At 41.4% G+C, this 27,018-nt stretch overlaps 1 protein-coding gene across 5 annotated transcripts in view; it reads left to right on the top strand.

Moving 5' to 3' along the window:
• svopl (SVOP-like) overlaps positions 1–26,563 on the top strand; it is a 28,808-nt gene extending 2,245 nt beyond the window's left edge. The window contains exons 2-16 of one of the 5 annotated variants that reach the window (XM_033614492.1): positions 19,741–19,838; positions 20,092–20,183; positions 20,788–20,886; positions 21,391–21,462; positions 22,360–22,484; positions 22,586–22,649; positions 23,276–23,401; positions 24,461–24,589; positions 24,669–24,742; positions 24,831–25,027; positions 25,625–25,736; positions 25,908–25,989; positions 26,096–26,185; positions 26,263–26,376; positions 26,455–26,563. In XM_033614492.1, coding sequence (XP_033470383.1) covers positions 19,742–19,838; positions 20,092–20,183; positions 20,788–20,886; positions 21,391–21,462; positions 22,360–22,484; positions 22,586–22,649; positions 23,276–23,401; positions 24,461–24,589; positions 24,669–24,742; positions 24,831–25,027; positions 25,625–25,736; positions 25,908–25,989; positions 26,096–26,185; positions 26,263–26,376; positions 26,455–26,466 — 1,485 coding nt within the window. In that variant the 5' untranslated portion in view covers position 19,741 and the 3' untranslated portion in view covers positions 26,467–26,563. Of the gene's footprint in view, positions 1–19,740; positions 19,839–20,076; positions 20,184–20,787; positions 20,887–21,293; positions 21,463–22,359; positions 22,485–22,585; positions 22,650–23,275; positions 23,402–24,460; positions 24,590–24,668; positions 24,743–24,830; positions 25,028–25,624; positions 25,828–25,907; positions 25,990–26,095; positions 26,186–26,262; positions 26,377–26,454 lie in introns of those variants that run through there. The other 4 variants (XM_033614490.1, XM_078165340.1, XR_013490417.1 and 1 more) reach the window with 4 other exon arrangements.
• The last annotated feature ends 455 nt before the right edge of the window (positions 26,564–27,018 follow it).

Here is a 27,018-nt window from a genome sequence, read left to right as displayed (position 1 = left end):
TTTTTGAAAACGATGTTGTGTGCACGATTTTATTATTGAAAACGGGGGGGGGGGGGGGCGGTATTCGTTTCTCTAAATACCCGGCTATGTGTAAACGTGGTGTGAGTATGTTCACTCTGAGTTAAGCCGACAATAAAAAGCCATCATCAATGGAGCTCCGACTCCACGATTCACCATGGCAACAGGTAAATAAAAGACAGCGCCTCCATTTTAATCCAGTGGATGTAGAGATATTAATGCATGTGTAGCAGACGGTGCACGTTTATCTTTAAAAGAAGAGCCTGAGTCAGAGCGAGGAAAGTGTCAATAAGTTAACCATAAAGTTAATAAAAAAGTTTACTCATCATTTATCAGACTTACATTTCCTTAATGAAGATAAAGTGGTGGAATCTGACTGTGTATCAGGCTGTAGATACATTACATTATATTAATAATTAGGGTTCTAACCCCGAAGGGGTAGAACCCTTCTAAGATTGTAGCGGTTTATTATTATTATTATTATTATTATTATTATTATTAGGGTTCTAACCCCGAAGGGGTAGAACCCTTCTAAGATTGTAGCGGTTTATTATTATTATTATTATTATTATTATTATTATTATTATTTGTTGTCTGCCGCTTGAGCTCAAATTCCCGTGAGCTGGAATGAGCCAGAAACCTGAAACTTGGCCCAATGATTGGAAATGATGTGCATCAACTTTTATTAAAATATGAGCCCATTCGGCCACATGGTGGCGCTGTAATTAAGGCTTAAAAATGACTTTTTTGGGAGGCCACGCCCCTCACACCATAAGTCTGATTGACTTGAAATTTGACACACAGGTCCAGCTCAATGTGCTCTACAAAAAAGCCTCTGGGACCACTAAGCTCCGTCTGACTAGATTTTTTGCTAATTTGCATAATTTGAAAAACAGTAAAGTGACATAAACTTTTACAATTTTGACTCCATCAACACCAAATTTGGTACACGGCTTTGGGGGATGACAAGACACATTTCTATTATAAATGAGCCAGATTGGTCAAAAAACATGGCCGCCACGACCAATGAATCTTTGCTGTGGGCGGAGCTTAGAATTGATTGGCCATAACTCCCACACCCTTTGACCTATCATCACCAAACTTGGTGGGTAGGTCCACAATGAGACTTGGAAGCTGCCTACCAAAGCATTTTGAGCTCAGCCTATAGGGGGCGCTATAAATGCCACACATCTGTATCTCAAAGACCATTGGATGGAATTTCACCAAATTTGGTATGCATGCTCTAGGGGTGGCTATTAACTCATATCTTGAGTGCCATGTTGATAGGTGAAAGTGGGCGTGGCCTATTCGTCATTAACCGTCATAATTTGCGTTTTATTAATTTATGACCAGCTGGAAGGACCTAGGGACATGAAACGTGGTACATGGACTATAAATGACATCCAAATACTGCTCAAAAAATTTAGTCCCAATCGGCCTTATGGGGGCGCTATAACATAGAGTGTAAAGCTTGAAAGGCTCTGCCCGCCGCACCACAAGTGCTATTGACTTGAAATTTTACACACACATCCTCCTGATAGTCCTCTACAAAAAAGCCTCTTGCACCATGAATGCCGCCCTTACAGAATTTTTGCTAATTTTAATAATGTTAAAAACAGTAAAATGAATAAGCTTTTGAAATATTTGGGCGCCACCGCCAAACCGTTTTCTCCATTGAAAATGAATTACGGAATCTTCAAAAATCACAAAATTTCAAACGGTAACTACGGATTCATACTTTCAGCTAGAAACTCCATTCAAACTGGAAAATATTCAGCAATTCCTTGACTTTTTACATATGATTCAACTTTTCAATCCCATTCAAACTTTCCAAAATATTCAGCGTTTTCTGAAACTTGGTTATAATGGAAGTCAATGAGAAAATCCTTCAAACTCACTCATCTTCACCCACACTTCACGAACTCATACATTCACGTAGAAACTCCATTCCAGCTCTGAAATGTTGACATTGCCATCGACTTTCAGTGACTGATTCATATTTTCCATATCTCTTTTAGTTTTTCTACACCAGCTGTTTAAAAATCATGAAATTTTCAGCCCTTCTCAGAATTTATAATGGGTGTGTATTGCGTGGAATGTTGAGAGTTAGAGTGGGTGATGTCATCACTAGAGTGCACAGCACCTCTGAAATCATCAAGAAATTTTCTCTTAAACTCGCTGGTGCGGCCACATCGTTCACTCTACATACACAAATTGTACACCAAATTGTAGGAAAAGCCGTTCCGGTTGCAGAGGTGTGACCGCTGAAGAAAATGGATTTAGGGTTTTGGCTGCAGGTGGTCTAAAAGGACAACAAGTCCAACCAACTGCCCCATTCACTCCCATGTTAAGTGAGAGCCCAAATTTCTGGAAGAAAGCAGACCATTCCACTTATGTCCATCATGGCTCTGGCCTCATTTTTCACACCACAGAAATGAAATTTACACCTTTGTGATCCGCATCCTGTCCTCTCGCTCACGGTGTGCTTTTTGTAGCTGTAGCACTTACGGTTTTTCATTAAACAGTTGGAGTTTGAGAGGAACTTTTGGCTCAGTTTCTGCCTTTTCTTGGTGTATTTAAATTTGACTGTGCCATTGCCAACTGGTGATTGGCTGAATCAACTCCAGCCGTTCGGCCAATCGTCTGTGTGTCACAGCACAGTCAAATTTGAATATTTCAGCAACCTGACTTCTTTGCAGTTAAAGCCTCATCATACAGAGGTAATTACATATGTGTCAGTCTGCCTGTCTGGGTCTGTCTGTCTCTGTCTTTCTGTGTCCATCTTGGACATTTTAGACTGCAGTCTTTTTTAGCTGTTAAGTTAAGCTGTTTTTTCTATCTGTAAGTGGACATACACACAGACAGACAAACAGACTCACACATACACAAACGCGCAACAGCACATGAACATACACACATTCAGGCATGCACACACACACAGACACACAGTGATACATTTACTGCTATTAATAATTAGCATATTGCTATGGGGATACTAGTTGGCAGCGAGCATCAGGCACACTCAAAATTTCATGTGAAATTTTCTAGTTCATTCATTCACTCATTCATTCATTCTTGAAAATGAAAATTTCATTCATGAAAATTTCAAATGCTCTGCAGAGATCAGATGAAGGCCACAGGATTTGTTTAAAGCCAATTTCCCAATTGCATATTTGAACCTAGCAACAGCTTTCTTTTTAATTTCACTCTCAGGTCCATGTCTTGATTTACCAGCGATAACCCAATTTTTAAAAGCTTCTCTGGCTTGCTGGTGGAGTTCATCCACATACTCATTCCAGCCTGGCCTGAAGCTGTACTTCTTTGCTTTTCTCTGAATGAGTGGTTTACTAGCCTCATTCAGACCCTGCACAATTCTGTCATATAGTACACATAGCTCTTCTTTGTGATTTGGCATACCACAGTTGAAATTATCACACATTATAGCATCATATGGAATTTCAATGTTACCTATGGTCTTCTCAGTCAAGTCATGATAATGTAGCAGGTCGTTCTCTGAGAGTTTAGCCCACTCAATTTTCCCACCATGATTAACCTGATTATCATCCGTGGTCATTGTAGGTAGGTTTTCTACATTGAGCATAATGGAGACAGGCATGTGGTCCATTGTTGCAAACCCATACAAAATCTCAACTTTATCCACACATTCATGGGCATCAGCTGTGCTTACACAATGATCTAGCCAGGATGTTGTATTCCAAGCCTCACTGACATACAGTACAGGCCAAAAGTTTGGACACACCTTCTCATTCAATGCGTTTTCTTTATTTTCATGACTATTTACATTGTAGATTCTCACTGAAGGCATCAAAACTATGAATGAACACATGTGGAGTTATGTACTTAACAAAAAAAGGTGAAATAACTGAAAACATGTTTTATATTCTAGTTTCTTCAAAATAGCCACCCTTTGCTCTGATTACTGCTTTGCACACTCTTGGCATTCTCTCCATGAGCTTCAAGAGGTAGTCACCTGAAATGGTTTTCCAACAGTCTTGAAGGAGTTCCCAGAGGTGTTTAGCACTTGTTGGCCCCTTTGCCTTCACTCTGCGGTCCAGCTCACCCCAAACCATCTCGATTGGGTTCAGGTCCGGTGACTGTGGAGGCCAGGTCATATGCCGCAGCACTCCATCACTCTCCTTCTTGGTCAGATAGCCCTTACACAGCCTGGAGGTGTGTTTGGGGTCATTGTCCTGTTGAAAAATAAATGATCGTCCAACTAAACGCAAACCGGATGGGATGGCATGTCACTGCAGGATGCTGTGGTAGCCATGCTGGTTCAGTGTGCCTTCAATTTTGAATAAATCCCCAACAGTGTCACCAGCAAAACACCCCCACACCATCACACCTCCTCCTCCATGCTTCACAGTGGGAACCAGGCATGTGGAATCCATCCGTTCACCTTTTCTGCGTCTCACAAAGACACGGCGGTTGGAACCAAAGGTCTCAAATTTGGACTCATCAGACCAAAGCACAGATTTCCACTGGTCTAATGTCCATTCCTTGTGTTTCTTGGCCCAAACAAATCTCTTCTGCTTGTTGCCTCTCCTTAGCAGTGGTTTCCTAGCAGCTATTTGACCATGAAGGCCTGATTCGCGCAGTCTCCTCTTAACAGTTGTTCTAGAGATGGGTTTGCTGCTAGAACTCTGTGTGGCATTCATCTGGTCTCTGTTCTGAGCTGCTGTTAACTTGCGATTTCTGAGGCTGGTGACTCAGAAGAACTTATCCTCAGAAGCAGAGGTGACTCTTGGTCTTCCTTTCCTGGGTCGGTCCTCATGTGTGCCAGTTTCGTTGTAGCGCTTGATGGTTTTTGCGACTCCACTTGGGGACACATTTAAAGTTTTTGCAATTTTCCGGACTGACTGACCTTCATTTCTTAAAGTAATGATGGCCACTCGTTTTTCTTTAGTTAGCTGATTGGTTCTTGCCATAATATGAATTTTAACAGTTGTCCAATAGGGCTGTCGGCTGTGTATTAACCTGACTTCTGCACAACACAACTGATGGTCCCAACCCCATTGATAAAGCAAGAAATTCCACTAATTAACCCTGATAAGGCACACCTGTGAAGTGGAAACCATTTCAGGTGACTACCTCTTGAAGCTCATGGAGAGAATGCCAAGAGTGTGCAAAGCAGTAATCAGAGCAAAGGGTGGCTATTTTGAAGAAACTAGAATATAAAACATGTTTTCAGTTATTTCACCTTTTTTTGTTAAGTACATAACTCCACATGTGTTCATTCATAGTTTTGATGCCTTCAGTGAGAATCTACAATGTAAATAGTCATGAAAATAAAGAAAACGCATTGAATGAGAAGGTGTGTCCAAACTTTTGGCCTGTACTGTATGTATAGCTATCTGTTGGCAAATGGATCTTACTTGTTAACAAGAGCTTATTATCATGACAAAATTCAACTAGGTATCGGCCAAACACAGACTTCCTATCAGAGATATCTGCATTCAAATCACCCATTACATAAATACGGGTACATTCATTTTCCTCAATAAAAGAGCCAATAAAAGCAAGCTTTTGAAGATATTCGTCCTCGTTACTGGAACATTCATAAGGTGTGTAAACATTCAAAATGATAAGAACATTACCATTATAAGAAACTTTTATTGCAATACACCACTCTACACTCAATCTAATCACACTGATCAGAGGGTCATATTTTTTATGCCACATAATGGCCACACCTCCAGGTATTCTGCCTTGAACCAACCCCAAGCTCAAATCTGTGGTTGACTCCCCCACCCCATGGAAGTTACTATGAACAGAGTTGAGCTTGTCCAGGTCCTGTTTAGCAAGAAAAGTTTCTTGTAGACAAAGAATGTCAGTTTCATCAAGGAGTTTGTCAACAACAAGTCACTGTGCCTTATCCGCTGCATTGTGTCCTAGACGCAGGCCGCGTGTGTTATATGACACAATTCTCATGAGAAGTAGACAAATCTTATGCATGTCACCCAAGTAAGCAGCGATGGACAAAATGATTACTGCATGTCATTTACCCAAGCTTTCTCTTTACATCATGTTTCTCTCCACTCTCCTTTCTGCTTACATGTATAACTCCTTGTATGTTCACACAGTTGATCCTGGGTTCCAACTCCAATGTAGTTACTCAGTCTTGTTAATCATTAATGACATAATGCAGATTTTAAGTTTAATACTATTATGGCCAGGACAGTCTGACAGACTGACAAACAGACATTGCAGGTCTCTCTCACTCTGTGAGTTTTGCTAATATTTGATGACTTCCCATCCTACAACATAAGTGAAACAAACATGATGTCAGGACATTTTTTACCCTTGAAGAGGGCGGCACATGTAGGCCTATTTTAGATTTAGTAAAATGCCACAGATTAGCCTATGTTTTTGGAACTTCACCTGGTTGAACAATATGGTAAATAGGCCTACTATCATTTTGATTTCATTTGATTTGGAAACATAAAACATTACATAACATTTTTATAGACTAGTGGTTGTTCAGGTGGGGTTAAGAAAGATAAACACAAAAAGCAATGTTGTAGGAATTGAGCAGAGAGAAAACAATGACATAGAGTACTGGGCCTATCCTATTTGTACCTAGCTAATGCATCTGGGTCTCGTTTCAATTTGGTTTTTCCGTAATTTGGTTTTGAAAGAGAAAACGGGAAAACGGAAGCACTTCCGTTATTTCGTTTTGTGTCTCAAAACGGAATAACGGGAAAACGGCCGTATTTCCGTAAATCCGTTTTATTTTGAAAACAAAATATCAAACTATCAAAAGGTACACGGACCCTCAGTACCACATAATACCACTTCATGCAAATGAAGCTATTATGTCATGTTTGAATAAAAAAGCCTGCATGTGCACATGTTGCTATAGTTATGTGACTTTTGAGGTCACGTGAATATATTTAGAATGGTTTGATAATTTGCCACTTAGACCATGGGGAGGAGACCAGCTGAGTAAACTGATCTGTGGATGAGAAACTTGCAACTGAAGAAGTTACCCCCACCCCCCGGCCTAGACACTGGGGAAAGTAGGGAATCTTGAGGTGACCGGATGAGGGAACTTCTCATTTGAAGATCCAGATTAAGACAGTCTGTATCTTGATGGAGGTGGTGCAGGGGTGGAGGTGGGCTGGGAGTTTTGCTGAAATGACAGCTGGATGACAGCAGAGAGAGAAATTTGACAGCTAATGACGGATTGGTAGAGAACAGGGAGAGGCTGGCAGACTGTGACTTGTTGAAATATGTGAAGAAGGGTGGAGCAAGAGGATAGTGGGAAAACAGAGAAGTGGCTTTGAGGTATACTTAAGGTAAACATTAAAATACCTATTGAAACTTTGAAATACGCATCAATAGGTAAAATTTCAATTCATGTTTTGATGTTCAAATGGAGTCTCTATGTGAAAGTATACCACAAATGTTATTAGCATGTAGGCTAGCTGAAAACCCGATTTCAAGAAATGTGTGACTTGGAAAGAGTATGTATTGCTTGGAGCTTTCAGGGACAGAGTGGGGAACGTCTTGCACTACGGCAGATGAGGGTCACGGTGGGTGGTGAGGGTCACGGTGGCTGGTTTGGGGCGGAACAGGTTAGAACCCGCAGATTGCCGCTCGCGGCTATATTATATAATAATATATTTGTTCAGATTTAATCTGATGGGGAAAAACACAGGAGGCAGAAGATTTAAAACATATAGGCTAGGCTAGGCTTGGTCAGAGGAAGCAGCAAGGTCTCAGAGCTCCTGACTCTCCTACCTTTTTTAACCTTATTTTATCCTTTTTAAGCTTTGAAAATTCTATATATATTTGTCAGTTTTTCTTGCAATACAAGTCAGGTAGTACATTAAACAACAAAAAGCTGTGGATGGTGTTCGCAATTCTGGGATATTTGGTAGATTCCCTCTACCCCGGCCTAGTCTCTCTGCTGCGTTGGATCCAGCATTGGCTGAGGGAGCAGCTAGCCATCAGCTGAAGACGAGTCTGCAGCAACAACCTGAGGGAAAGGCCTAAGGCCCGGGTCCAGGCTCCCAGCAGCAGTCAGGCTCCTAAGCCCAGGCCCAAGCCTCCACCAGCAGCCAGGCTTCCAGGCCCAGGCTCATCATCCACCCATCCATCCAGCATCCAGCAACAAGTACTGTATATTGCTTATTGTTGTTTTATTTTTTGCCTCTTTTTTGTCCATCATGGGGCCCAAAAAAGTCAACCAGGAGGAGGAATCCTATTCATTGACTGTGATTCATGAGCTACTTGATCAGCAAAAATCATTCTTTAAAGACTTAATTGAGCAACAGGAAAGAAACTTTAAGACCTTTGTTCAATTATTTATGGGTCCTACCAACCAAAGGATGGATACCATCATGAAAGATGTACAGGACATCAAGATCAGTTTCCAATATTCACAAAAGGATGTAGACGATCTTAACAAAAGACTTTCTGACCATGCCATCGGTCTCAAGAACATTTCAAGTGAGTTTGCATCTGTCCAAGCTTCTTTTGATAAACATTCTGGAAAATCAGAATATCTGGAGAGTCAATCGAAGAAGAACAATATCATCATTGATGGAATCCCAGAAGAAAGGAGTGAATCATGGCAAATCACAGAATTTAAAGTCAAACAATTATTGGCTGACAAACTGGAACTTGATCCCAAAACAATTGAAGTTGAGTATGCACATCGCAAGGGAAAATTTGAAGAGCAAGCAATCAGGCCAAGGCCTGTTGTGATGGAACTGCTCAGACTCAAGGATAAAGAGGAACTTCTAAGAAGAGGAAAAAAACTCAAAGGCACCAAGATCTTCATCAGTGAGGATATTACAGACAATGTGAGACTGAAACGAATGGACCTGCGGCCTAAACTTAAAGAGGCACATGACAAGGGGCAGATTGCATGTCTACGGTATGACCAACTGATTGTTCACCAACCACGTTCTTCTTCAATGATTTGATTTGATAACTTGCTCATATTCTCATCTTGGTAACTGTCTCAGAATTCATTCTGTATTATTATGAATCAAAACGACACATCAAATATAACATATTTCCAAGTGATCTACAGTACATGTAAAAAGAGTATAAAAAGCTCAGTATATGAATGTGGTATTTGCAAAAGAGGTTATCATTTCAAATGTACATGCTTGAATTATTCAAAGGTATTAGACTGGGTAAATTGGACCTGCCAAAAATGTACATCAGAGTTTCCTTTTCATGGTCTCGACAATAATGATTTAATTTTGGTAATCAATGTTAAATCACTGAATGTTGATGACAAAGCTTCTATCTTTTGTCCATTAAAAATAAATAGCACAAGTTGTAGATATAATGACCATGATCCTGATTCAAATATTCTAACCTTTTTGCAGAGACCAGATACATGTAAATACTATGAAGAAGAAGAGTTCAAACTGTTATGCCAAAGCTTAACACACTCTGCTACATCCAATCCATTTTCTATTTTTCATCTCAATGTTAGGAGTTTATCTAAAAATTATGACAATTTGACTCATTATCTCTCATCTTTGGATCATAATTTTGCAATTTTAGCTTTAACTGAAACATGGCTTCATGAATCTGTGGTTTCACTATATGAACTGCCTGAGTACGAAGCCATTCATTGGATGAGAGGAATGAGAACTGGTGGAGGTGTATCTCTCTTCATCCACAATAGTTATCAGTTTGTCAGCAGAGATGATCTTATGACTTTTGAAACCAATGTTGCAGAATCTATTTTTATTGAAATTACTTCATGCCCTTCAGTTGGGGGGAAAAACATAATCATTGCATGTATCTATCGACCACCCAATACAGATGTTGATCTTTTTAATCAACAGCTTTCAGATGTTCTAGAACTTATATCAAAAGAGGGTAAAGTTTGTTATCTCATAGGTGATTTTAATATCAATCTTTTCAGGGAAGAGCATCATCCACAAACTGCAGAATTTCTAACTACTTTGTATTCAAATTATTTTTATCCCTTAATTAATATGGCAACTAGGATTTCCATTTCATTTGCAACCCTTATTAATAATATCTTCACAAATTCTTTTGACTGGGAACCCAACAGTGATATACTATATACCGACATTTCTGATCATTTACCTATTTTTAGTCTGGTTCAAAAAAATCATAAAACAAATAAAATATCTGACATTTATTACTACAGAGTATACAATAAGAAAAATATGAACAATTTCAGGTTTGAGATGGCAAATGTCTCATGGGATAATGTTCTTCATGAGAAAGATACTGAATTAGCTTATTCAAATTTTATGAATTTATCCGATAGTTTATTCAACCAGTGTTTTCCTCTAAAAAAGACAACAAAAAAGAGGAATGATGATCTCCATAAACCTTGGTTTACGCCAGGCCTTAAAAAATCTTCCTTGACAAAAAATAAATTATACAAAAAATATATTCTAAATCCAACTCCTTTAAATTCTAAAGAATATAAAACATATAAAAATAAATTTGTGCACATTTTACGCTCAGCCAAAAAAACATATTTCTCAAAGAAACTCCAAGAATCAAGAAATGATATAAAATCTACATGGAATATTATTAATCAGTTACTAAATAAAAGAAAGAAAACCTCATCGGTTTCAGTCTCTCAGTTTCACAATGGAGATAAATCAATCGCCGCTCCATATGACATCGCATGTGGCTTTAATAGTTTTTTTGCAGATGTGGGTGCTTCTCTTTCTAGCAAAACTAACAATAGTTTGGGTAATCCTTTAGATTTTTCAGAAAAACAATATCCATGTAAGTTGCAATTTGAGCCACCACAAATAAATTAAGTAAAAGAGATTATTAAAAAGGGCTAGGCTATAGATCAAAGACATAAAGACATGACTGTAAACTCACAGTCTGACCCAGTAATAATATGTTTGGTGATTTGCACTTGAAAAGACGTTGAGGTTAAAATACAGTAGATTTTAAAATGTTGCACATCTATTTGTATCTTGACTCAACAGCATTCAGTGACTTTATTTCAGATACAAATGTAGTAAATTTAAAGACACTGAAATGCTGCACCATTGCTCACTCAGAAATATGAACATATAATCCCCAATATTAGGCTATAGGAATTATGTTCCATCAGTACGACCAGTGACATCAGTGATAGAGATCATTAGTCATTGATACTACGTGTCTGAAGCTTCATACCCATTTTTAAAATTTAAATAATTAGACCTACACATTATGTGCAATAAACATTTGGGAGCTGCTCTAACAGACTAACAGTCTGATCCTTCAATCAATCAATCAATTTTATTTATAAAGCCCAATATCACAAATCACAATTTGCCTCACAGGGCTTTACAGCATACGACATCCCTCTGTCACTGTGCACAAAACTTATAAGAGGGGCCTCCGCAATGCCAGAGCAAACTATTACTCAGCATTAATAGAAGACAATAAGAACAACCCCAGGTTTCTTTTCAGCACTGTAGCCAGGCTGACTGAGAGTCAAAGCTCTATTGAGCCTTGTATTCCTTTAGCCCTTAGCAGTAATGATTTTATGAGCTTTGTTAATGACAAAATTCTAACTATTAGAGGCAAAATTCATGACCTCCTGTCCTCAGATAGTACCTATCTAACCTCAAACACAGCTGTAAGACCTAATATATATTTAGATTGCTTCTCCCCAATTTCTCTTCAAGAATTGACCGCAGTGATTTCTTCATCTAAATCATCAACGTGTCTCTTAGACCCCATCCCAACTAGGCTACTTAAGGAGGTCTTTCCTTTAGTTAACACTCATATATTAGATATGATCAATATATCCTTATTAACAGGCTATGTACCACAGTCTTTTAAGGTAGCTGTAATTAAACCTCTACTAAAAAAGCCCACCCTGGATCCAGAGGTGTTAGCCAACTATAGACCAATATCTAATCTTCCCTTTATGTCAAAGATCCTTGAGAAAGTAGTTGCAGACCAGCTGTGTGATTTTCTCCATGATAATAATTTATTTGAGGAATTTCAGTCAGGATTTAGAGTGCATCATAGCACTGAGACAGCACTAGTTAAAATTACAAATGACCTTCTGATTGCTTCAGACAAAGGACTTGTCTCTGTACTTGTTTTATTAGATCTTAGTGCGGCGTTTGACACAGTTGACCATCAAATTCTACTGCAGAGACTGGATCACTTAATTGGCCTAAAAGGTTCTGCACTAAGCTGGTTTAAATCTTATTTATCTGATCGTTTTCAATTTGTTGACGTTCATAATGAATCATCCTTACGTACCAAAGTTTGTTTTGGAGTTCTGCAAGGTTCTGTGCTCGGACCAATCCTATTTACTCTATATATGCTTCCTTTAGGTAACATCATTAGAAATCACTCTATAAATTTCCATTGTTATGCGGATGATACTGTTGGACTAAGAGTCTCATCCTACTCTCCAATGTGCTATGTGTGAGCTCAGTCCTGCGTGTTCTTTAATGAAGCAATAGGAGAAGATATTCGGTCTCAGTTAATGTAGTTTATTAAGCAGTAAAGGAATATAATTACAGAGTTCTGGGTCTCAACTTCACGTCCCTGACGAACAACAAAGGTGTGTCAGTTCACGAAGTCTGACCTCCTGTCCTTTCCCTGACCCAGTATATTTGAGCGTAACAGAGTGTCATTGTGCACGCAAGGCGTTGTCCTCTTCTCATTGGCAGTTCCACTTCCTCCTTCACCACACCACGCCCCTGCCTCCTGTTAATCTGACTCCTTCCCGCTGGCGGTGGGGGTGTGGTTCCTGTTTTGAAAGACGAGAGAACAACACAACTCCCTACACGTGCTGTACCTTACTATCTGTATATCACTTTCTATTCTTTTTACCATATATGAAACTAATTATCTAAGCATTGCGGTATGTGCTCCTCAGACTTCATGTCTCTTCCTCTCCTGTACTTCTCCACTTCTGCAAAGCAAACACATTCAGATCAGCTGAAATCATCTCAGTATTCTCATTGTTCACACATCTAAAACTTATATAGTGAAACACAACTTATAGTAAAACACATAAAATCATTCTATTCCCAACAATACACAGTTGTATTTATCGATGAAGCCAGAAGAAAGTAATCAATTAACTAAACTCCATAACTGCCTTAAAGACATAAAAACCTGGATGAGCACCAATTTCCTGATGTTAAATTCAGACAAAACTGAATTTATTGTTCTTGGCCCCAAACAACTCAGAGACTCTTTATCTGATGACATAGTTTCTCTAGATGGCATTGCTCTGGCCTCTAGCACTACTGTAAGAAACCTCGGAGTAATATTTGATCAAGATTTGTCTTTTAATTCTCATTTAAAGCAAACCTCACGGACTGCATTTTTTCATCTGCGTAATATTGCGAAAATTAGGCCTATCCTGACCCGAAAAGATGCAGAAAAATTGGTCCACGCTTTTGTTACCTCAAGGCTGGATTACTGTAACTCTATTATCAGGTAGCTCTAGTAAGTCCTTAAAAAATGTGGGTTTTGTTAATAATTGGCAAACTTTCTGGGGAAAACCTGGTCTTATTAGGAGAGACGGCATTCATCCCACTTTGGATGGAGCTGCTCTCATTTCTAGAAACCTGGCAAATTTTATTAGTAATTTAAATCCCTGACAACCCAGAGTTGAGACCAGGACAGAGAGTTGCAGTCCTAAACGCCTCTCTGAGCTTCTAGTTCAGTTACCCACCCATAGTTTTCATAGTTTTATATAAACGGTGTCTGTCCCCCGACCACCTAAATTATTTAAATCTAAAATTAAACAAAGAGGAGTTGTGCATAACAACCTCATAAAAATTAAAACCTCTTCTGTGACAGAAAGACAAAACAGGAGAATTAAATGCGGACTGTTAAATATCAGGTCTCTATCGTCTAAAGCAGTGTTAGTAAACGAATTAATATCAGATAATCATATTGATTTACTCAGTCTCACTGAAACCTGGCTGTGTCAAGATGAATACGTTAGTCTAAATGAATCCACTCCTCCCAGTCATAATAATACCCACATTCCTCGAGGCAGCGGCCGAGGAGGGGGAGTTGCAGCCATTTTTAACTCTAGTCTGTTAATCAGCCCTAAACCTAAACTAGATTATAATTCATTTGAAAGCCTCGTTCTTAGTCTTTTACATCCGACCTGGAAAACCTCACAGCCACTTTTATTTGTTATAGTGTACCGTGCTCCTGGCCCGTATTCTGAATTTGTATCTGAATTCTCAGAGTTTTTATCCAGTTTAGTTCTTAAATCAGATAAAGTTATTATTGTAGGCGATTTTAACATTCATGTCGACGTTGATAATGACTCCCTGGCTACCGCGTTTATCTCATTATTAGACTCCATTGGCTTCAGTCAGGGTGTACATGAACCCACTCACTGTTTTAACCATACCCTCGATCTAGCTCTGACGTATGGAATTGAAATTGATAACCTAAAAGTCTTTCCACAGAATCCCTCGCTATCGGATCATTATCTGATTACTTTTGATTTCTTTTTACTCGATTACACGCCACTCAGCAACAGTTACTATACTAGATGTTTATCAGATAGTGCTGTCGCAAAATTTAAGGAAAAGATTACTTCGTCGTTAAATTCAATACCAATACCTTCAGTAACAGAGGTTTCCCGTGCCGACTTTAACCTCTCCCAAATTGATCATTTTGTTGATAGCGCCGTAGGCTCGCTGCGAACAACGCTCGACTCTGTAGCTCCTCTTAAAAATAAGTTAACAAAGCAAAGAAAGTTCACTCCTTGGTATAACTCTCAAACCCGTAGGTTAAAACAAATATCGCGAAAATTTGAAAGGAATTGGCGATTAACCAAACTGGAAGAATCTCGTTTAATCTGGACAGACAGTCTCAAAACTTATAAGAGGGGCCTCCGCAATGCCAGAGCAAACTATTACTCAGCATTAATAGAAGAAAACAAGAACAACCCCAGGTTTCTTTTCAGCACTGTAGCCAGGCTGACTGAGAGTCAAAGCTCTATTGAGCCTTGTATTCCTTTAGCCCTTAGCAGTAATGATTTTATGAGCTTTGTTAATGACAAAATTCTAACTATTAGAGGCAAAATTCATGACCTCCTGTTCTTAGATAGTACCTATCTAACCTCAAACACAGCTGTAAGACCTAATATATATTTAGATTGCTTCTCCCCAATTTCACTTCAAGAATTGACCGCAGTGATTTCTTCATCTAAATCATCAACGTGTCTCTTAGACCCCATCCCAACTAGGCTACTTAAGGAGGTCTTACCTTTAGTTAACACTCATATATTAGATATGATCAATATATCCTTATTAACAGGCTATGTACCACAGTCTTTTAAGGTAGCTGTAATTAAACCTCTCCTAAAAAAGCCCACCCTGGATCCAGAGGTGTTAGCCAACTATAGACCAATATCTAATCTTCCCTTTATGTCAAAGATCCTTGAGAAAGTAGTTGCAGACCAGCTGTGTGATTTTCTCCATGATAATAATTTATTTGAGGAATTTCAGTCAGGATTTAGAGTGCATCATAGCACTGAGACAGCACTAGTTAAAATTACAAATGACCTTCTGATTGCTTCAGACAAAGGACTTGTCTCTGTACTTGTTTTATTAGATCTTAGTGCGGCGTTTGACACAATTGACCATCAAATTCTACTGCAGAGACTGGATCACTTAATTGGCCTAAAAGGTTCTGCACTAAGCTGGTTTAAATCTTATTTATCTGATCGTTTTCAGTTTGTTGACGTTCATAATGAATCATCCTTACGTACCAAAGTTTGTTTTGGAGTTCCGCAAGGTTCTGTGCTCGGACCAATCCTATTTACGCTATATATGCTTCCTTTAGGTAACATCATTAGAAATCACTCTATAAATTTCCATTGTTATGCGGATGATACACAGTTGTATTTATCGATGAAGCCAGAAGAAAGTAATCAATTAACTAAACTCCATAACTGCCTTAAAGACATAAAAACCTGGATGAGCACCAATTTCCTGATGTTAAATTCAGACAAAACTGAAGTTATTGTTCTTGGCCCCAAACAACTCAGAGACTCTTTATCTGATGACATAGTTTCTCTAGATGGCATTGCTCTGGCCTCTAGCACTACCGTAAGAAACCTCGGAGTAATATTTGATCAAGATTTGTCTTTTAATTCTCATTTAAAGCAAACCTCACGGACTGCATTTTTTCATCTGCGTAATATTGCGAAAATTAGGCCTATCCTGACCCGAAAAGATGCAGAAAAATTGGTCCACGCTTTTGTTACCTCTAGGCTGGATTACTGTAACTCTCTATTATCAGGTAGCTCTAGTAAGTCCTTAAAAACTCTCCAGCTAATTCAGAATGCAGCAGCACGTGTACTAACAGGAACTAAGAAACGAGATCATATTTCTCCTGTTTTAGCTTCTCTGCACTAGCTCCCTGTAAAATCCAGAATTGAATTTAAAATCCTACTGTTAACTTATAAAGCTCTAAATGGTCAAGCTCCGTCATATCTTAGAGAGCTCATAGTGCCATATTATCCCACCAGAACACTGCGCTCTGAGAACGCAGGGTTACTCGTGGTCCCTAAAGTCTCCAAAAGTAGATCAGGAGCCAGAGCCTTCAGCTATCAGGCTCCTCTCCTGTGGAATCATCTTCCTGTTACGGTCCGGGAGGCAGACACCGTCTCCACATTTAAGACTAGACTTAAGACTTTCCTCTTTGATAAAGCTTATAGTTAGGGCTGGCTCAGGCTTGCCCTGTACCAGCCCCTAGTTAGGCTGACTTAGGCCTAGTCTGCCGGAGGACCCCCTATAATACACCGGGCACCTTCTCTCCTTCTCTCTCTCTCTCTCTCTCTCTCGTATTCTATTACTGCATCTTGCTAACTCGTCCATTCTGGATGTCACTAACTCGGCTTCTTCTCCGGAGCCTTTGTGCTCCACTGTCTCTCAGATTAACTCATATCACAGCGGTGCCTGGACAGCGTGACGTGTGTGGTTGTGCTGCTGCCGTGGTCCTGCCAGATGCCTCCTGCTGCTGCTGCCATCATTAGTCATTAGTCAAACTTCTACTGTTATTATACACATGACTATTGTCACACATGTATACTGCCAGATATTAATACATACTTTCAACATATTGTACCACAGTAGCCAGAACTATAACTATAAATGTTATATATGTTATAAAAAATAATAAATATAAAAAGGACAGAGGTTTGATTCTGAGCTGAGGGTGAATTCTCGCTGTGTAATATTTGAATGTTAAGACAAAAACTGATGTCCAAAGAAATGATTGATGTGCATAAATTCAGTAACTTAAGACAGTCCTGAGTAACAAACTAATATCCAGCAGGATTTAGACTGTGACAGACGGTAAATCTCCGCTAATGAATGCGCTTCGATACAAGCTTTGACACGGACTGAATGAATGAGGAAATGAAACAGCATGTAAGAGGGAGGAGACAGAGAAAAACCTAACCAGCGAGCAGGTTAGGTTCACAGACTCAGTTGCCATGGTGACTGACTCAGAGTTTGATTTACCTCTCTGCCTGGAACTGAAAACCCAGAGTTTCCCTCATTTCAGGGTTAACACACACTGAGTTTTCACTAAACCCGCTTTCTGGAATACCCCTCAGGTCACTGATTTGAACCAAACAATATTTCAGCTTTTAGTTCAATGAAATAGTTATTTATTTATTTATTTATTATTATTATTATTATTATTTAATTGACTCATAGTAAACAAAATGGCTGCAGCATCAGTGAGTACACTGCCATGTATTAGAGGAGCAGCAGTGACAGAAACTGTAGGACAGATTAAATGTGTGTCAGACACAGTCATGAATTGGAAATGTAAATACAAAACTTGTCAAACTGATAATATATAACATAATATGACATGTGCTCCTCCTCCTCCTCCTCTGAGAAACCACACAAGACTCTGACTTTAAGTTAAACACACACATGACAACATCCTGGTCACCTGGGCAGGTAAAAACATCTCACTAATTATTCAATAAACTAAAATATGAATCAGACCAAAAACACTTTTTAAAGCCCCTGCAGGTCAGAAATTAATAAAACATTCAGAAGAGGTCAGTTTAAAAAACAATTTAATTCAGCATCTCATAGAAAATGGACGCCGACTGAAAGTAGATTTATCACATGTTTATGAAACAACTTTGAGTTACAGGTGACACAGTGAAAGAGAAACAACAACTGAGGACTGGAAAAGTTCAGGAAGAGAAAACTGTAATATCACGCAGTGTAAATACTGCAGGAGTCTGTACAGTGAATATGAAATGTGTTTTTATCCCTGAATGAATATGTAAATGTTTCACCTCAGGCAGAACTGACTGAGACGACGTGGAGAAACAACAGGAAACTATAGTCACAGCTGTTTCCTCTGCTCAGGGTTACAGCTCTGTGAGACCTGCTGAAGAAATCAATATAACTCATATTAGACTTAATGAAACCTGTCAGATAGAAAACATTAATGAGGTGAACACATGAAGTGAATATTTATTATAAACTGTGTGAGACTGACAGGAAGCAAAAACCCATCAAACTAAACTCATGAAAACAACAGAAGAGAGAAATAAACTTTAACAGTCAGAGAACAGGTTTTATTTTCACAGATGGCGATTCATTATTGATTATTGATAATTATTATTATTAATGATGACATTTTATTATTTTTTAACTATCAAACTGTAAACTAATAACAAACAACAACTGTCCACAAAACAAACAAAAAAGTGCACTGAGGGAAAATTCAATAGATACGTAAAAGTAAAATAAAATATAATGAGGGGGATTGTGATGATGCCCCAAGGGATAGTGCAGGGATAGTGCACCCAAAAATGAAAACTCAGCCATTATCTACTCACCCATATGCCGAGGGAGGCTCAGGTGAAGTTTTAGAGTCCTCACATCACTTGCAGAGATCCAAGGGGAGAGGAGGTAGCAACACAACTCCACCTAATGGAGGCTGACGGCGCCCCAGATTCAAACGTCCAAAAACACATCATTGAAACCACAAAATATCTCCATACTGCTCGTCCGCAGTGATCCAAGTGTCCTGAAGCCCCGACATAAAAAGTTGTTTGGAAAAACCTCATTTGAACTCAGAGTAGCCTCACTGTAGCCTGTAGCTCTAACAGTTAGAGCTACAGGCTACAATGAGGCTAAAAACAGATACAAACAACAAACAACAGTTGTTGTTGTTTGTTGTAAAGCCTCTGTGTTTGTTTACAACATGATGTCAGCGGCGGTGGATCAGAGACTGTGGACAGAGCTCATTAAAACTTCTCTACATGTTGCTGATCAGCTGTATTGATAAAGTATTGGCTTTTTTTCTCGTGGAGGTTTTATTGCACTCACAGTAACAAGTGTATTCATCGTCAGCTCAAGTTATCTTCACTTCCTGTCTCCACCGCGTCATCTTTAGTCCGTGTTTGTGTGTATCTGTGTGTGCACGTAAAAGTGAGGCAGCAGCCCTGACGCTCAGACAGCAGCAGGAGGAGGAGCGGCTGCTGCAGCACGATAATACACCAAAACAAAAACCAGTGAACTAACAGCTAAGTGCTAACTGCTAACAGTTACAGCTAATGCTGTTGTGTTACATGTCACGCCACTTTTGACTTGGTGGTGTCATCATATTGTCTGACATCACACACTGGAGCCACATGATCCCGCTGTCGTTTGGTTCTGTGTAAAGACGTGACATCACCGTCTGTGTGTTTGTTCTCAGGATGGGGGATTATATGAAGACTCAGCTGGTGAGTGCAATCCAGCTGCAGGAGGTGGAACTGCAGGACAACCAGCAGGACAGCAAGAAGAACAATAATGGTGAGTCTGAAATCAAAAATCAATGAAGTGTCTCATTGATGAGAGCCTGGAGAGTCAATCTGATCAGTCAGCAGGTAATTGTTGTTGGTTTTTTTTTCATCTTCAGACATCAATAAATAATGTAAACAAGTAAAACAATCTCTCTTTGGATCAGCTGATACACACGTGTGTGTGCTTTGTTCTGACGGGAGAACCGTTTGTAATGTTCTAATGAACAAATAATAAAACTTTATTTGAACTGTGGGCGCAGCAGCAGACAAGACGTTCACTGTGGAGGAAGCTGTGGAAACAATCGGCTTCGGACGCTTTCATGTCCTGCTGTTTGTCATCATGGGGAGCTCCAACGTAAGTTTACATCTACTGTACATTGAAACAGTACATTTATATGTTATATACAATCTAACATGCTGTTGTAAACAGATCCGTCTGATTATTACAGATAAACTAACTAATGAATCTTATTTAAGATTAGGCAGTTAGAATTTCATGTGAAAGAACAGAAGTTAAATTTCTACAAAATGAAGTTCATCAAATTAAAACTGCAGATCTTCGACACATTTACAGAACTTTTATTGATTAAGAGAGCAAACAGATGTATTTTATATTCTGTTTGTTAGAGTGAATATGAACATGATCTCTGCTGCGTTAAACTGTGATCTCTGCTGCGTTAAACTGTGATTGCTGCTGCTTTATATATGCCTAATGTCACAGTCTAACTCAGCAGAGATCACAGCTGCAACAGGCTGACACAGTTAATGTGATATCTAAGTATATACGTCTGCATTGAGCTCATGTTGTCGTTTAAAGTCATTGTTAGTGTCAATGAAGATTAAAGATTCAACGTCCTTTTATTTGATTTCAGTTCTTCCAATAAAAGAAAAAAAACAGTTGTGAGCAGAGACTCTGTAACTGTGTGTGTGTGTGTGTGTGTGTGTGTGTGTGTGTGTAGATCGTGGAGGCGATGGAGATCATGCTGCTGGCCGTAGTTTCTCCAGAGATCCGATGTGAGTGGCATCTAGACGACTGGCAGGTCGCTCTCGTTTCCACCGTGAGTCACAGCTCATTAATATTTCATTCATCAATAAGAGTTCTGAACATGATTTAATTATTAACAAAGAACAAATGATATTTTACACACAGCTGTGTTTATTTTTATTTTTTATCATTTTTTTACTGTGAGATATGAACGGTCATCTCTCAGAGAGAAACTCATATGGATCTGTCCTCCTCACACTTCTGATAAACATCAAGTCTCATATTAAATACCCACAATGCCTCGTCAGGTCAGGTGACATCACACTGACTCATTATAAACATTCCTGATCCAGGTGTCTATTAATACCTGACCTGACTACACCTGTTCACACCTGACTACACCTGATCAGACCTGTTTACATATTAAAGATCATTGTAATTATAATTAGACACCTGTTTGTTCTCACCGTGGTGTTTCAGGCTCTTTAAAATATCCCAGAGTGAAACCCGGTGATTGTCACATGCTGAAGCTCCCCCTCCTCCCCCTCCTCCTCCCCACCTCCTTGTTGTGTCTCAGATGGTGTTCCTGGGTTTCATGCTGTGTGGAGTTTTGGGAGGATACATCGCTGACAGATACGGACGCTGGAAGGTCAATAACTTCTTCATTATATATGTCATTATCAACAAACAGCCAAAACATTGTGACCACTGACAGGTGAAGTGAGTGACATTGATCATTTCATTACAGTGCAGTGTTCTGCAGGGAAACCTTCGGTCCTGGTATTCATGTGGACCCGCCTCTTTACACACCCATCTAAACATTGTTACAGACCAAGTGCCCCCCCCCCCCCCCCCCGACTGCAGCAATACCCCCAGTAGCCCCCCGACTGCAGCAGTAGCCCTGGTGGCAGTACCCCCCCCCCGACTGCAGCAGTAGCCCCCCAGCAGGACACTGCACCACATCACACTGCAGAATCTGCTCAGGAATGGTCCAAGGAACGTGACAAAGATTGAACTTAGGCATCGACCCAGCTTTCACATTCCCCAGACCCCAATCTGATCAAACATCTGTGGGACAAACCAGAACCCTAGAGGTCCTTTGCCCAGCCTCGACAGGTCAGAGCCAAGTCCAATCTATGATGGGGTCTCTGACCTGTCGGGGCCTGGAGACAGGACCTCTGGGGGTGTCCTGTGGTGTGTGGCACCAAGGTGTTGTTGACGGATCCTTTGAGTCCTGCAGGTTGTGAGATAAGGTACCAGCATGCCCACTTGAGCTCTTAGTCACATCCCCCGGGGTCGCTCCTGACCAGTGTTTGTGGTGTGACATGGTGCATTCTCCTGTTGGGGTGGCGCACTGCCATCAGGGAGTGGAGTTGCCATGGGGCGGGGGGGGGGTTACCTGATCTGTAATGGTGTTCAGGTGGGTGGAGCACATCAGGTGGCATCTACATCAATGTCTGGACCAAAGGTTTCTATATAATATGTTATTGATATACAGTGTCATGTTACAGTATGTGTGTATATTGTTGTGTGTATGTGTTGTCAGGTGGTGTTTGGCGGCTTTGTGTGGAGCGCATACTTCTCTCTGCTGACCTCGTTCGCTCCGTCGTACAGCTGGTTCATCTTCCTGCGCAGCATGGTGGGCTGCGGCGTCGCTGGGGTGTCACAGGGGTCAGCACACACACTGACACACACACACACTGACACACACACACACACACACACACACACACACACACACAGTGTGAGTGACGTCCATGTTATTGTTTCAGGTTTGTGTTGAAGACTGAGTTTATTCCTGCAAAGTACCGAGCGTCTCTGCTGCCGCTCGCCTCTGTGAGTCTGACATCACTCTGACATCACTCTGACATCACTCTGACATCACTCTGACATCATCCATTCATCCACACCTCAGCTGTTGTGACATTGATGATATTAATAATAAACCATCAGTGTGACAGCTGACATTAAAACCAGGATCTGATCCTTATCAGTTCTAAAGACCTGGATCATACCTGGTCCTGGTCTCTGGAATCAGACCTGGTCCTGGTCTCTGGGATCAGAACAGGACGTCCTCAGTAAACAGTATCAGACTGAGATCAGGTCCCTGAGGGTCTCCAGTCAGAACCATCAGTCACATATTGTCTCATACTGAGTCTGAAGATCCAGATCTGAACTCATGTCTCCCATGTCTCTGTCCAGCTGTCTCAGTCCTCCATGTCTCTGTCCAGCTGTCTCAGTCCTCCATGTCTCTGTCCAGCTGTCTCAGTCCTCCATGTCTCTGTCCAGCTGTCTCAGTCCTCCATGTCTCTGTCCAGCTGTCTCATCTCAACACTGATAGATTCTACTGATTTAAGTCAAAGTGTTCTGATGGAACAAGAGACTCAAGGTTGGTTAATATGTCCCATCATGCTCTCTGTCTGTCTGTCTGTCTGTCCTCTATCTGTCTCTCTGTCCCTCAGATCTTCTGGATGACAGGCTCCATGTTGATCATCTTACTGGGGATGTTGGTGGTTCCCAGTCTGGGCTGGAGGTGGATGATCCGGATCTCCGTCACTCCCAGTATCATCCTCATCTTCCTGTTCAAGGTGACACGTCCTCCTGTCCTCACCTGTCTGTCTCTCTGTCCTCACCTGTCCTCATCTGTCTGTCTCTGTCCTCACCTGTCCTCACCTATCTGTCTCTCTGTCCTCACCTATCTGTCTCTCTGTCCTCACCTGTCCTCACCTATCTGTCTCTCTGTCCTCACCTATCTGTCTCTCTGTCCTCACCTGTCCTCACCTGTCTGTCTCTCTGTCCTCACCTATCTGTTTCTCTGTCCTCACCTGTTTATCTCTCTGTCCTCACCTGTCTATCTCTCTGTCCTCACCTGTTTATCTTTCTGTCCTCACCTATGTCTCTCTGTCCTCACCTGTCTATCTCTCTGTCCTCACCTATCTGTCTCTCTGTCCTCACCTGTCTGTCTCTCTGTCCTCACCTATGTCTCTCTGTCCTCACCTGTCCTCACCTATCTGTCTCTCTGTCCTCACCTGTCTGTCTCTCTGTCCTCACCTATGTCTCTCTGTCCTCACCTCTCTGTCACCTATCTGTCTCTCTGTCACCTATCTGTCTCTCTGTCCTCACCTATCTGTCTCTCTGTCCTCACCTGTCCTCACCTATCTGTCTCTCTGTCCTCACCTATCTGTCTCTCTGTCCTCACCTGTCCTCACCTATCTGTCTCTCTGTCCTCACCTGTCCTCACCTGTCTGTCTCTCTGTCCTCACCTATGTCTCTCTGTCCTCACCTGTCCTCACCTATCTGTCTCTCTGTCACCTATCTGTCTCTCTGTCCTCACCTATCTGTCTCTCTGTCCTCACCTGTCCTCACCTATCTGTCTCTCTGTCCTCACCTATCTGTCTCTCTGTCCTCACCTGTCCTCACCTGTCCTCACCTGTTTGTCTCTCTGTCCTCACCTATCTGTCTCTCTGTCCTCACCTGTCCTCACCTGTCCTCACCTGTTTGTCTCTCTGTCCTCACCTATCTGTCTCTCTGTCCTCACCTGTCCTCACCTATCTGTCTCTCTGTCCTCACCTATCTGTCTCTCTGTCCTCACCTGTCTATCTCTCTGTCCTCACCTGTCTGTCTCCTTGTCCCCCTGTCTGTCTCAGTACATCCCAGAGTCGGCTCGTTATAATGTCTCAGCAGGAAACGTCGGCGCCGCCGTTGAGACTCTGCAGCGAATCGCTCAGATGAACCGAGCGTCTCTTCCCCCGGGACGCCTCGTGGAGCCGGTGGTGGTATGTTCAGTGACATCATCAGCTGAGTGTTTGCGATAAGTGATGATGTCATCATGTCACGTGACGGCGTGTGTTTCAGAGGGAAAGAGGAAACTGGAGGATTCTGCTGAACTCGTCTTTCAGGAGGACGTCTGTCCTGCTGTGGTACTCCTGGTAACATGTCACTTCCTCCACTTCTGTTTCATCACCTGTCCGATAAACACGCTCCACATCTCACGTTGTGGCGTCTCTCGTCCGCCAGGTTCGTGGCGTCCTTTGCATACTACGGCTCGGTGCTGAGCAGCTCGGAGCTGCTGGAGAAGAACCTGTTGTGTATGACGGATGCCGACCAAGAGCATCAGGTCAAACACCGCCATGAGGACGGGCTGTGTTACTGCATCCCCTTCCAGTTCAGCGACTACCAGACGCTGCTCATCAGCAGCCTCGGCGAGGTTGCACGTAAGACTCAGTGACATCACCATCAGACACGCCCACAGACCTAACGACCAGCCGCCAATCAGACTGTTTAATTTAACAACTACCAGACGCTGCTCATCAGCAGCCTCAGCGAGGTCACACATATGAGACTCCACCCTCACACTGAGACTCCACCCTCACACAGAGACCCCGCCCTCGCACAGAGACCCCGCCCTCACACTGAGACTCCGCCCTCACACAGAGACTCCGCCCTCACACAGAGACCCCGCCCTCGCAGAGACGCCACCCTCACACTGAGACTCCACCCTCACACAGAGACCCCATCCTCACACTGAGACCCCGCCCTCACACTGAGACTCCGCCCATCTGAAACCTGACGACCAACCAGACGGTTTAATTTAACAAGTATTTAATTAAAGCCACAACGTCTCATTTTATTTATTGAACATCCTTTTCTGTTCTCCTCTGTTCTCCTCTGTCCTACTCTGTCCTCCTGTCCCATGTCCTCTGTCCCCCTCTGTCCTCCTTTGTCCTACTCTGTCCTCTGTCCTCTGTCCCTCTCTGTCCTCCACTGTCCTCCTCTGCCTTCTGTCCTCCTGCCCCCCTCTGTCCTTTCAGTGGTCCCATTAAACATCTGTCTGCTGAACGTGGTTGGACGGAGGATGAGTCTGACGGTGGTTCAGCTGCTCGCTGCCATCGTCTTCATGATGATCAACATCTGCACCACCATGTAAGGATCTGTCACTGCTGGAGTCTGACTGGGGACAGGTTTATGAGGACACCTCCAGGTTTATGAAGACATCCAGTCTGACTAGACACAGGTCTATGAGGACACCTCCAGGTTTATAGAGACATCCACAGGTCTATGAGGACTCTCTGACCCTGTTTTTGTCTCCTTCAGGTTTGGGTTCACGGTGTTGCTGTTCCTGCTCCGGTCTCTGGTCTCCATGAACTTTAATGTGGTTTATATTTACACTGCTGAGGTACGTCCACACTGTGCTGGTGTTGGTGGGTGGTGTTACCTGTCATTGATCAGGTAACAGTTGTTTATGGACCAGGTCTCAGGTGTCAGGTGGTCTCGTCCCTCAGGTGTACCCCACGGTGGCGCGGTCTCTGGGGATGGGCTTCTGTACGTCGTTCAGTCGCATCGGAGGAATGATCGCTCCGTTTATTGCTCAGGTGAGTTCATTGTCTCCTGCCACAGAACCTCCAAGATGAGTCCTCAGGTGTGTGACATCATTGTGTGTGTACTTCAGGTGCTGATGTCTCAGTCTGTGATTCTGGCGCTCACTCCGTTCGCCGTGGCGTGTGTGATCTGCTCTCTGGCAAACTTCCTGCTGCCGATAGAAACTAAAGGCCGAGCTTTGCTGGTGAGAAACATGACACCGTTCACACTTCATATTAAAACTTTATTTAATTTTATCTTAACTTTATTTGTTTATTTTCAGCAAACCTCCTGACGGCGTCTCCAAACAAACAAAGAAACAAACTGTTACTGCGATTTTATTCTTTGTTACATCTGTGATATAAAAATATTAAATATGTTTGTGACATCAACTGATTCTGTGCTTTTGTTCACTCTGCTCAGTTATCAAGGTTATCAATCAACGCTTGTTTATTACAAACAATGCAGTTACTAACATGTTAATAACACATTATTAACATAGTCTTGTTATCGTGTATCTAAAATAAAAACCATAATAACGAGAACAGTCTTTCTGCAGCAGAACGGTTTCTGTCCTCATGTCATCACGTTGTACACTCATGATGACATCATTGCATCACGCTGTGTGGTCAAAGCCATGTGAAAATGTGCAGTGTTGCATCCCGCAGTGTGACACCAGAAGAACAAATGAGCACCTTTTCACTCTGCTCCAAAATGATCATATCTCAAAGACTAATTTTGTTTTTTTTACTTTTGTATTTTTGGTTTGTTTGTTTTTAAGATCATGTGTCTCAGTTTTGTCGTAAATAATGAAACATCAAACTAACTGAACTAAATAATGCACATA

The sequence above is a fragment of the Epinephelus lanceolatus genome, chromosome 23 (assembly GCF_041903045.1).
Source record: "Epinephelus lanceolatus isolate andai-2023 chromosome 23, ASM4190304v1, whole genome shotgun sequence".
Taxonomy (NCBI): domain Eukaryota; kingdom Metazoa; phylum Chordata; class Actinopteri; order Perciformes; family Serranidae; genus Epinephelus; species Epinephelus lanceolatus.
This window is presented reverse-complemented; position numbering and strand designations above follow the sequence as displayed.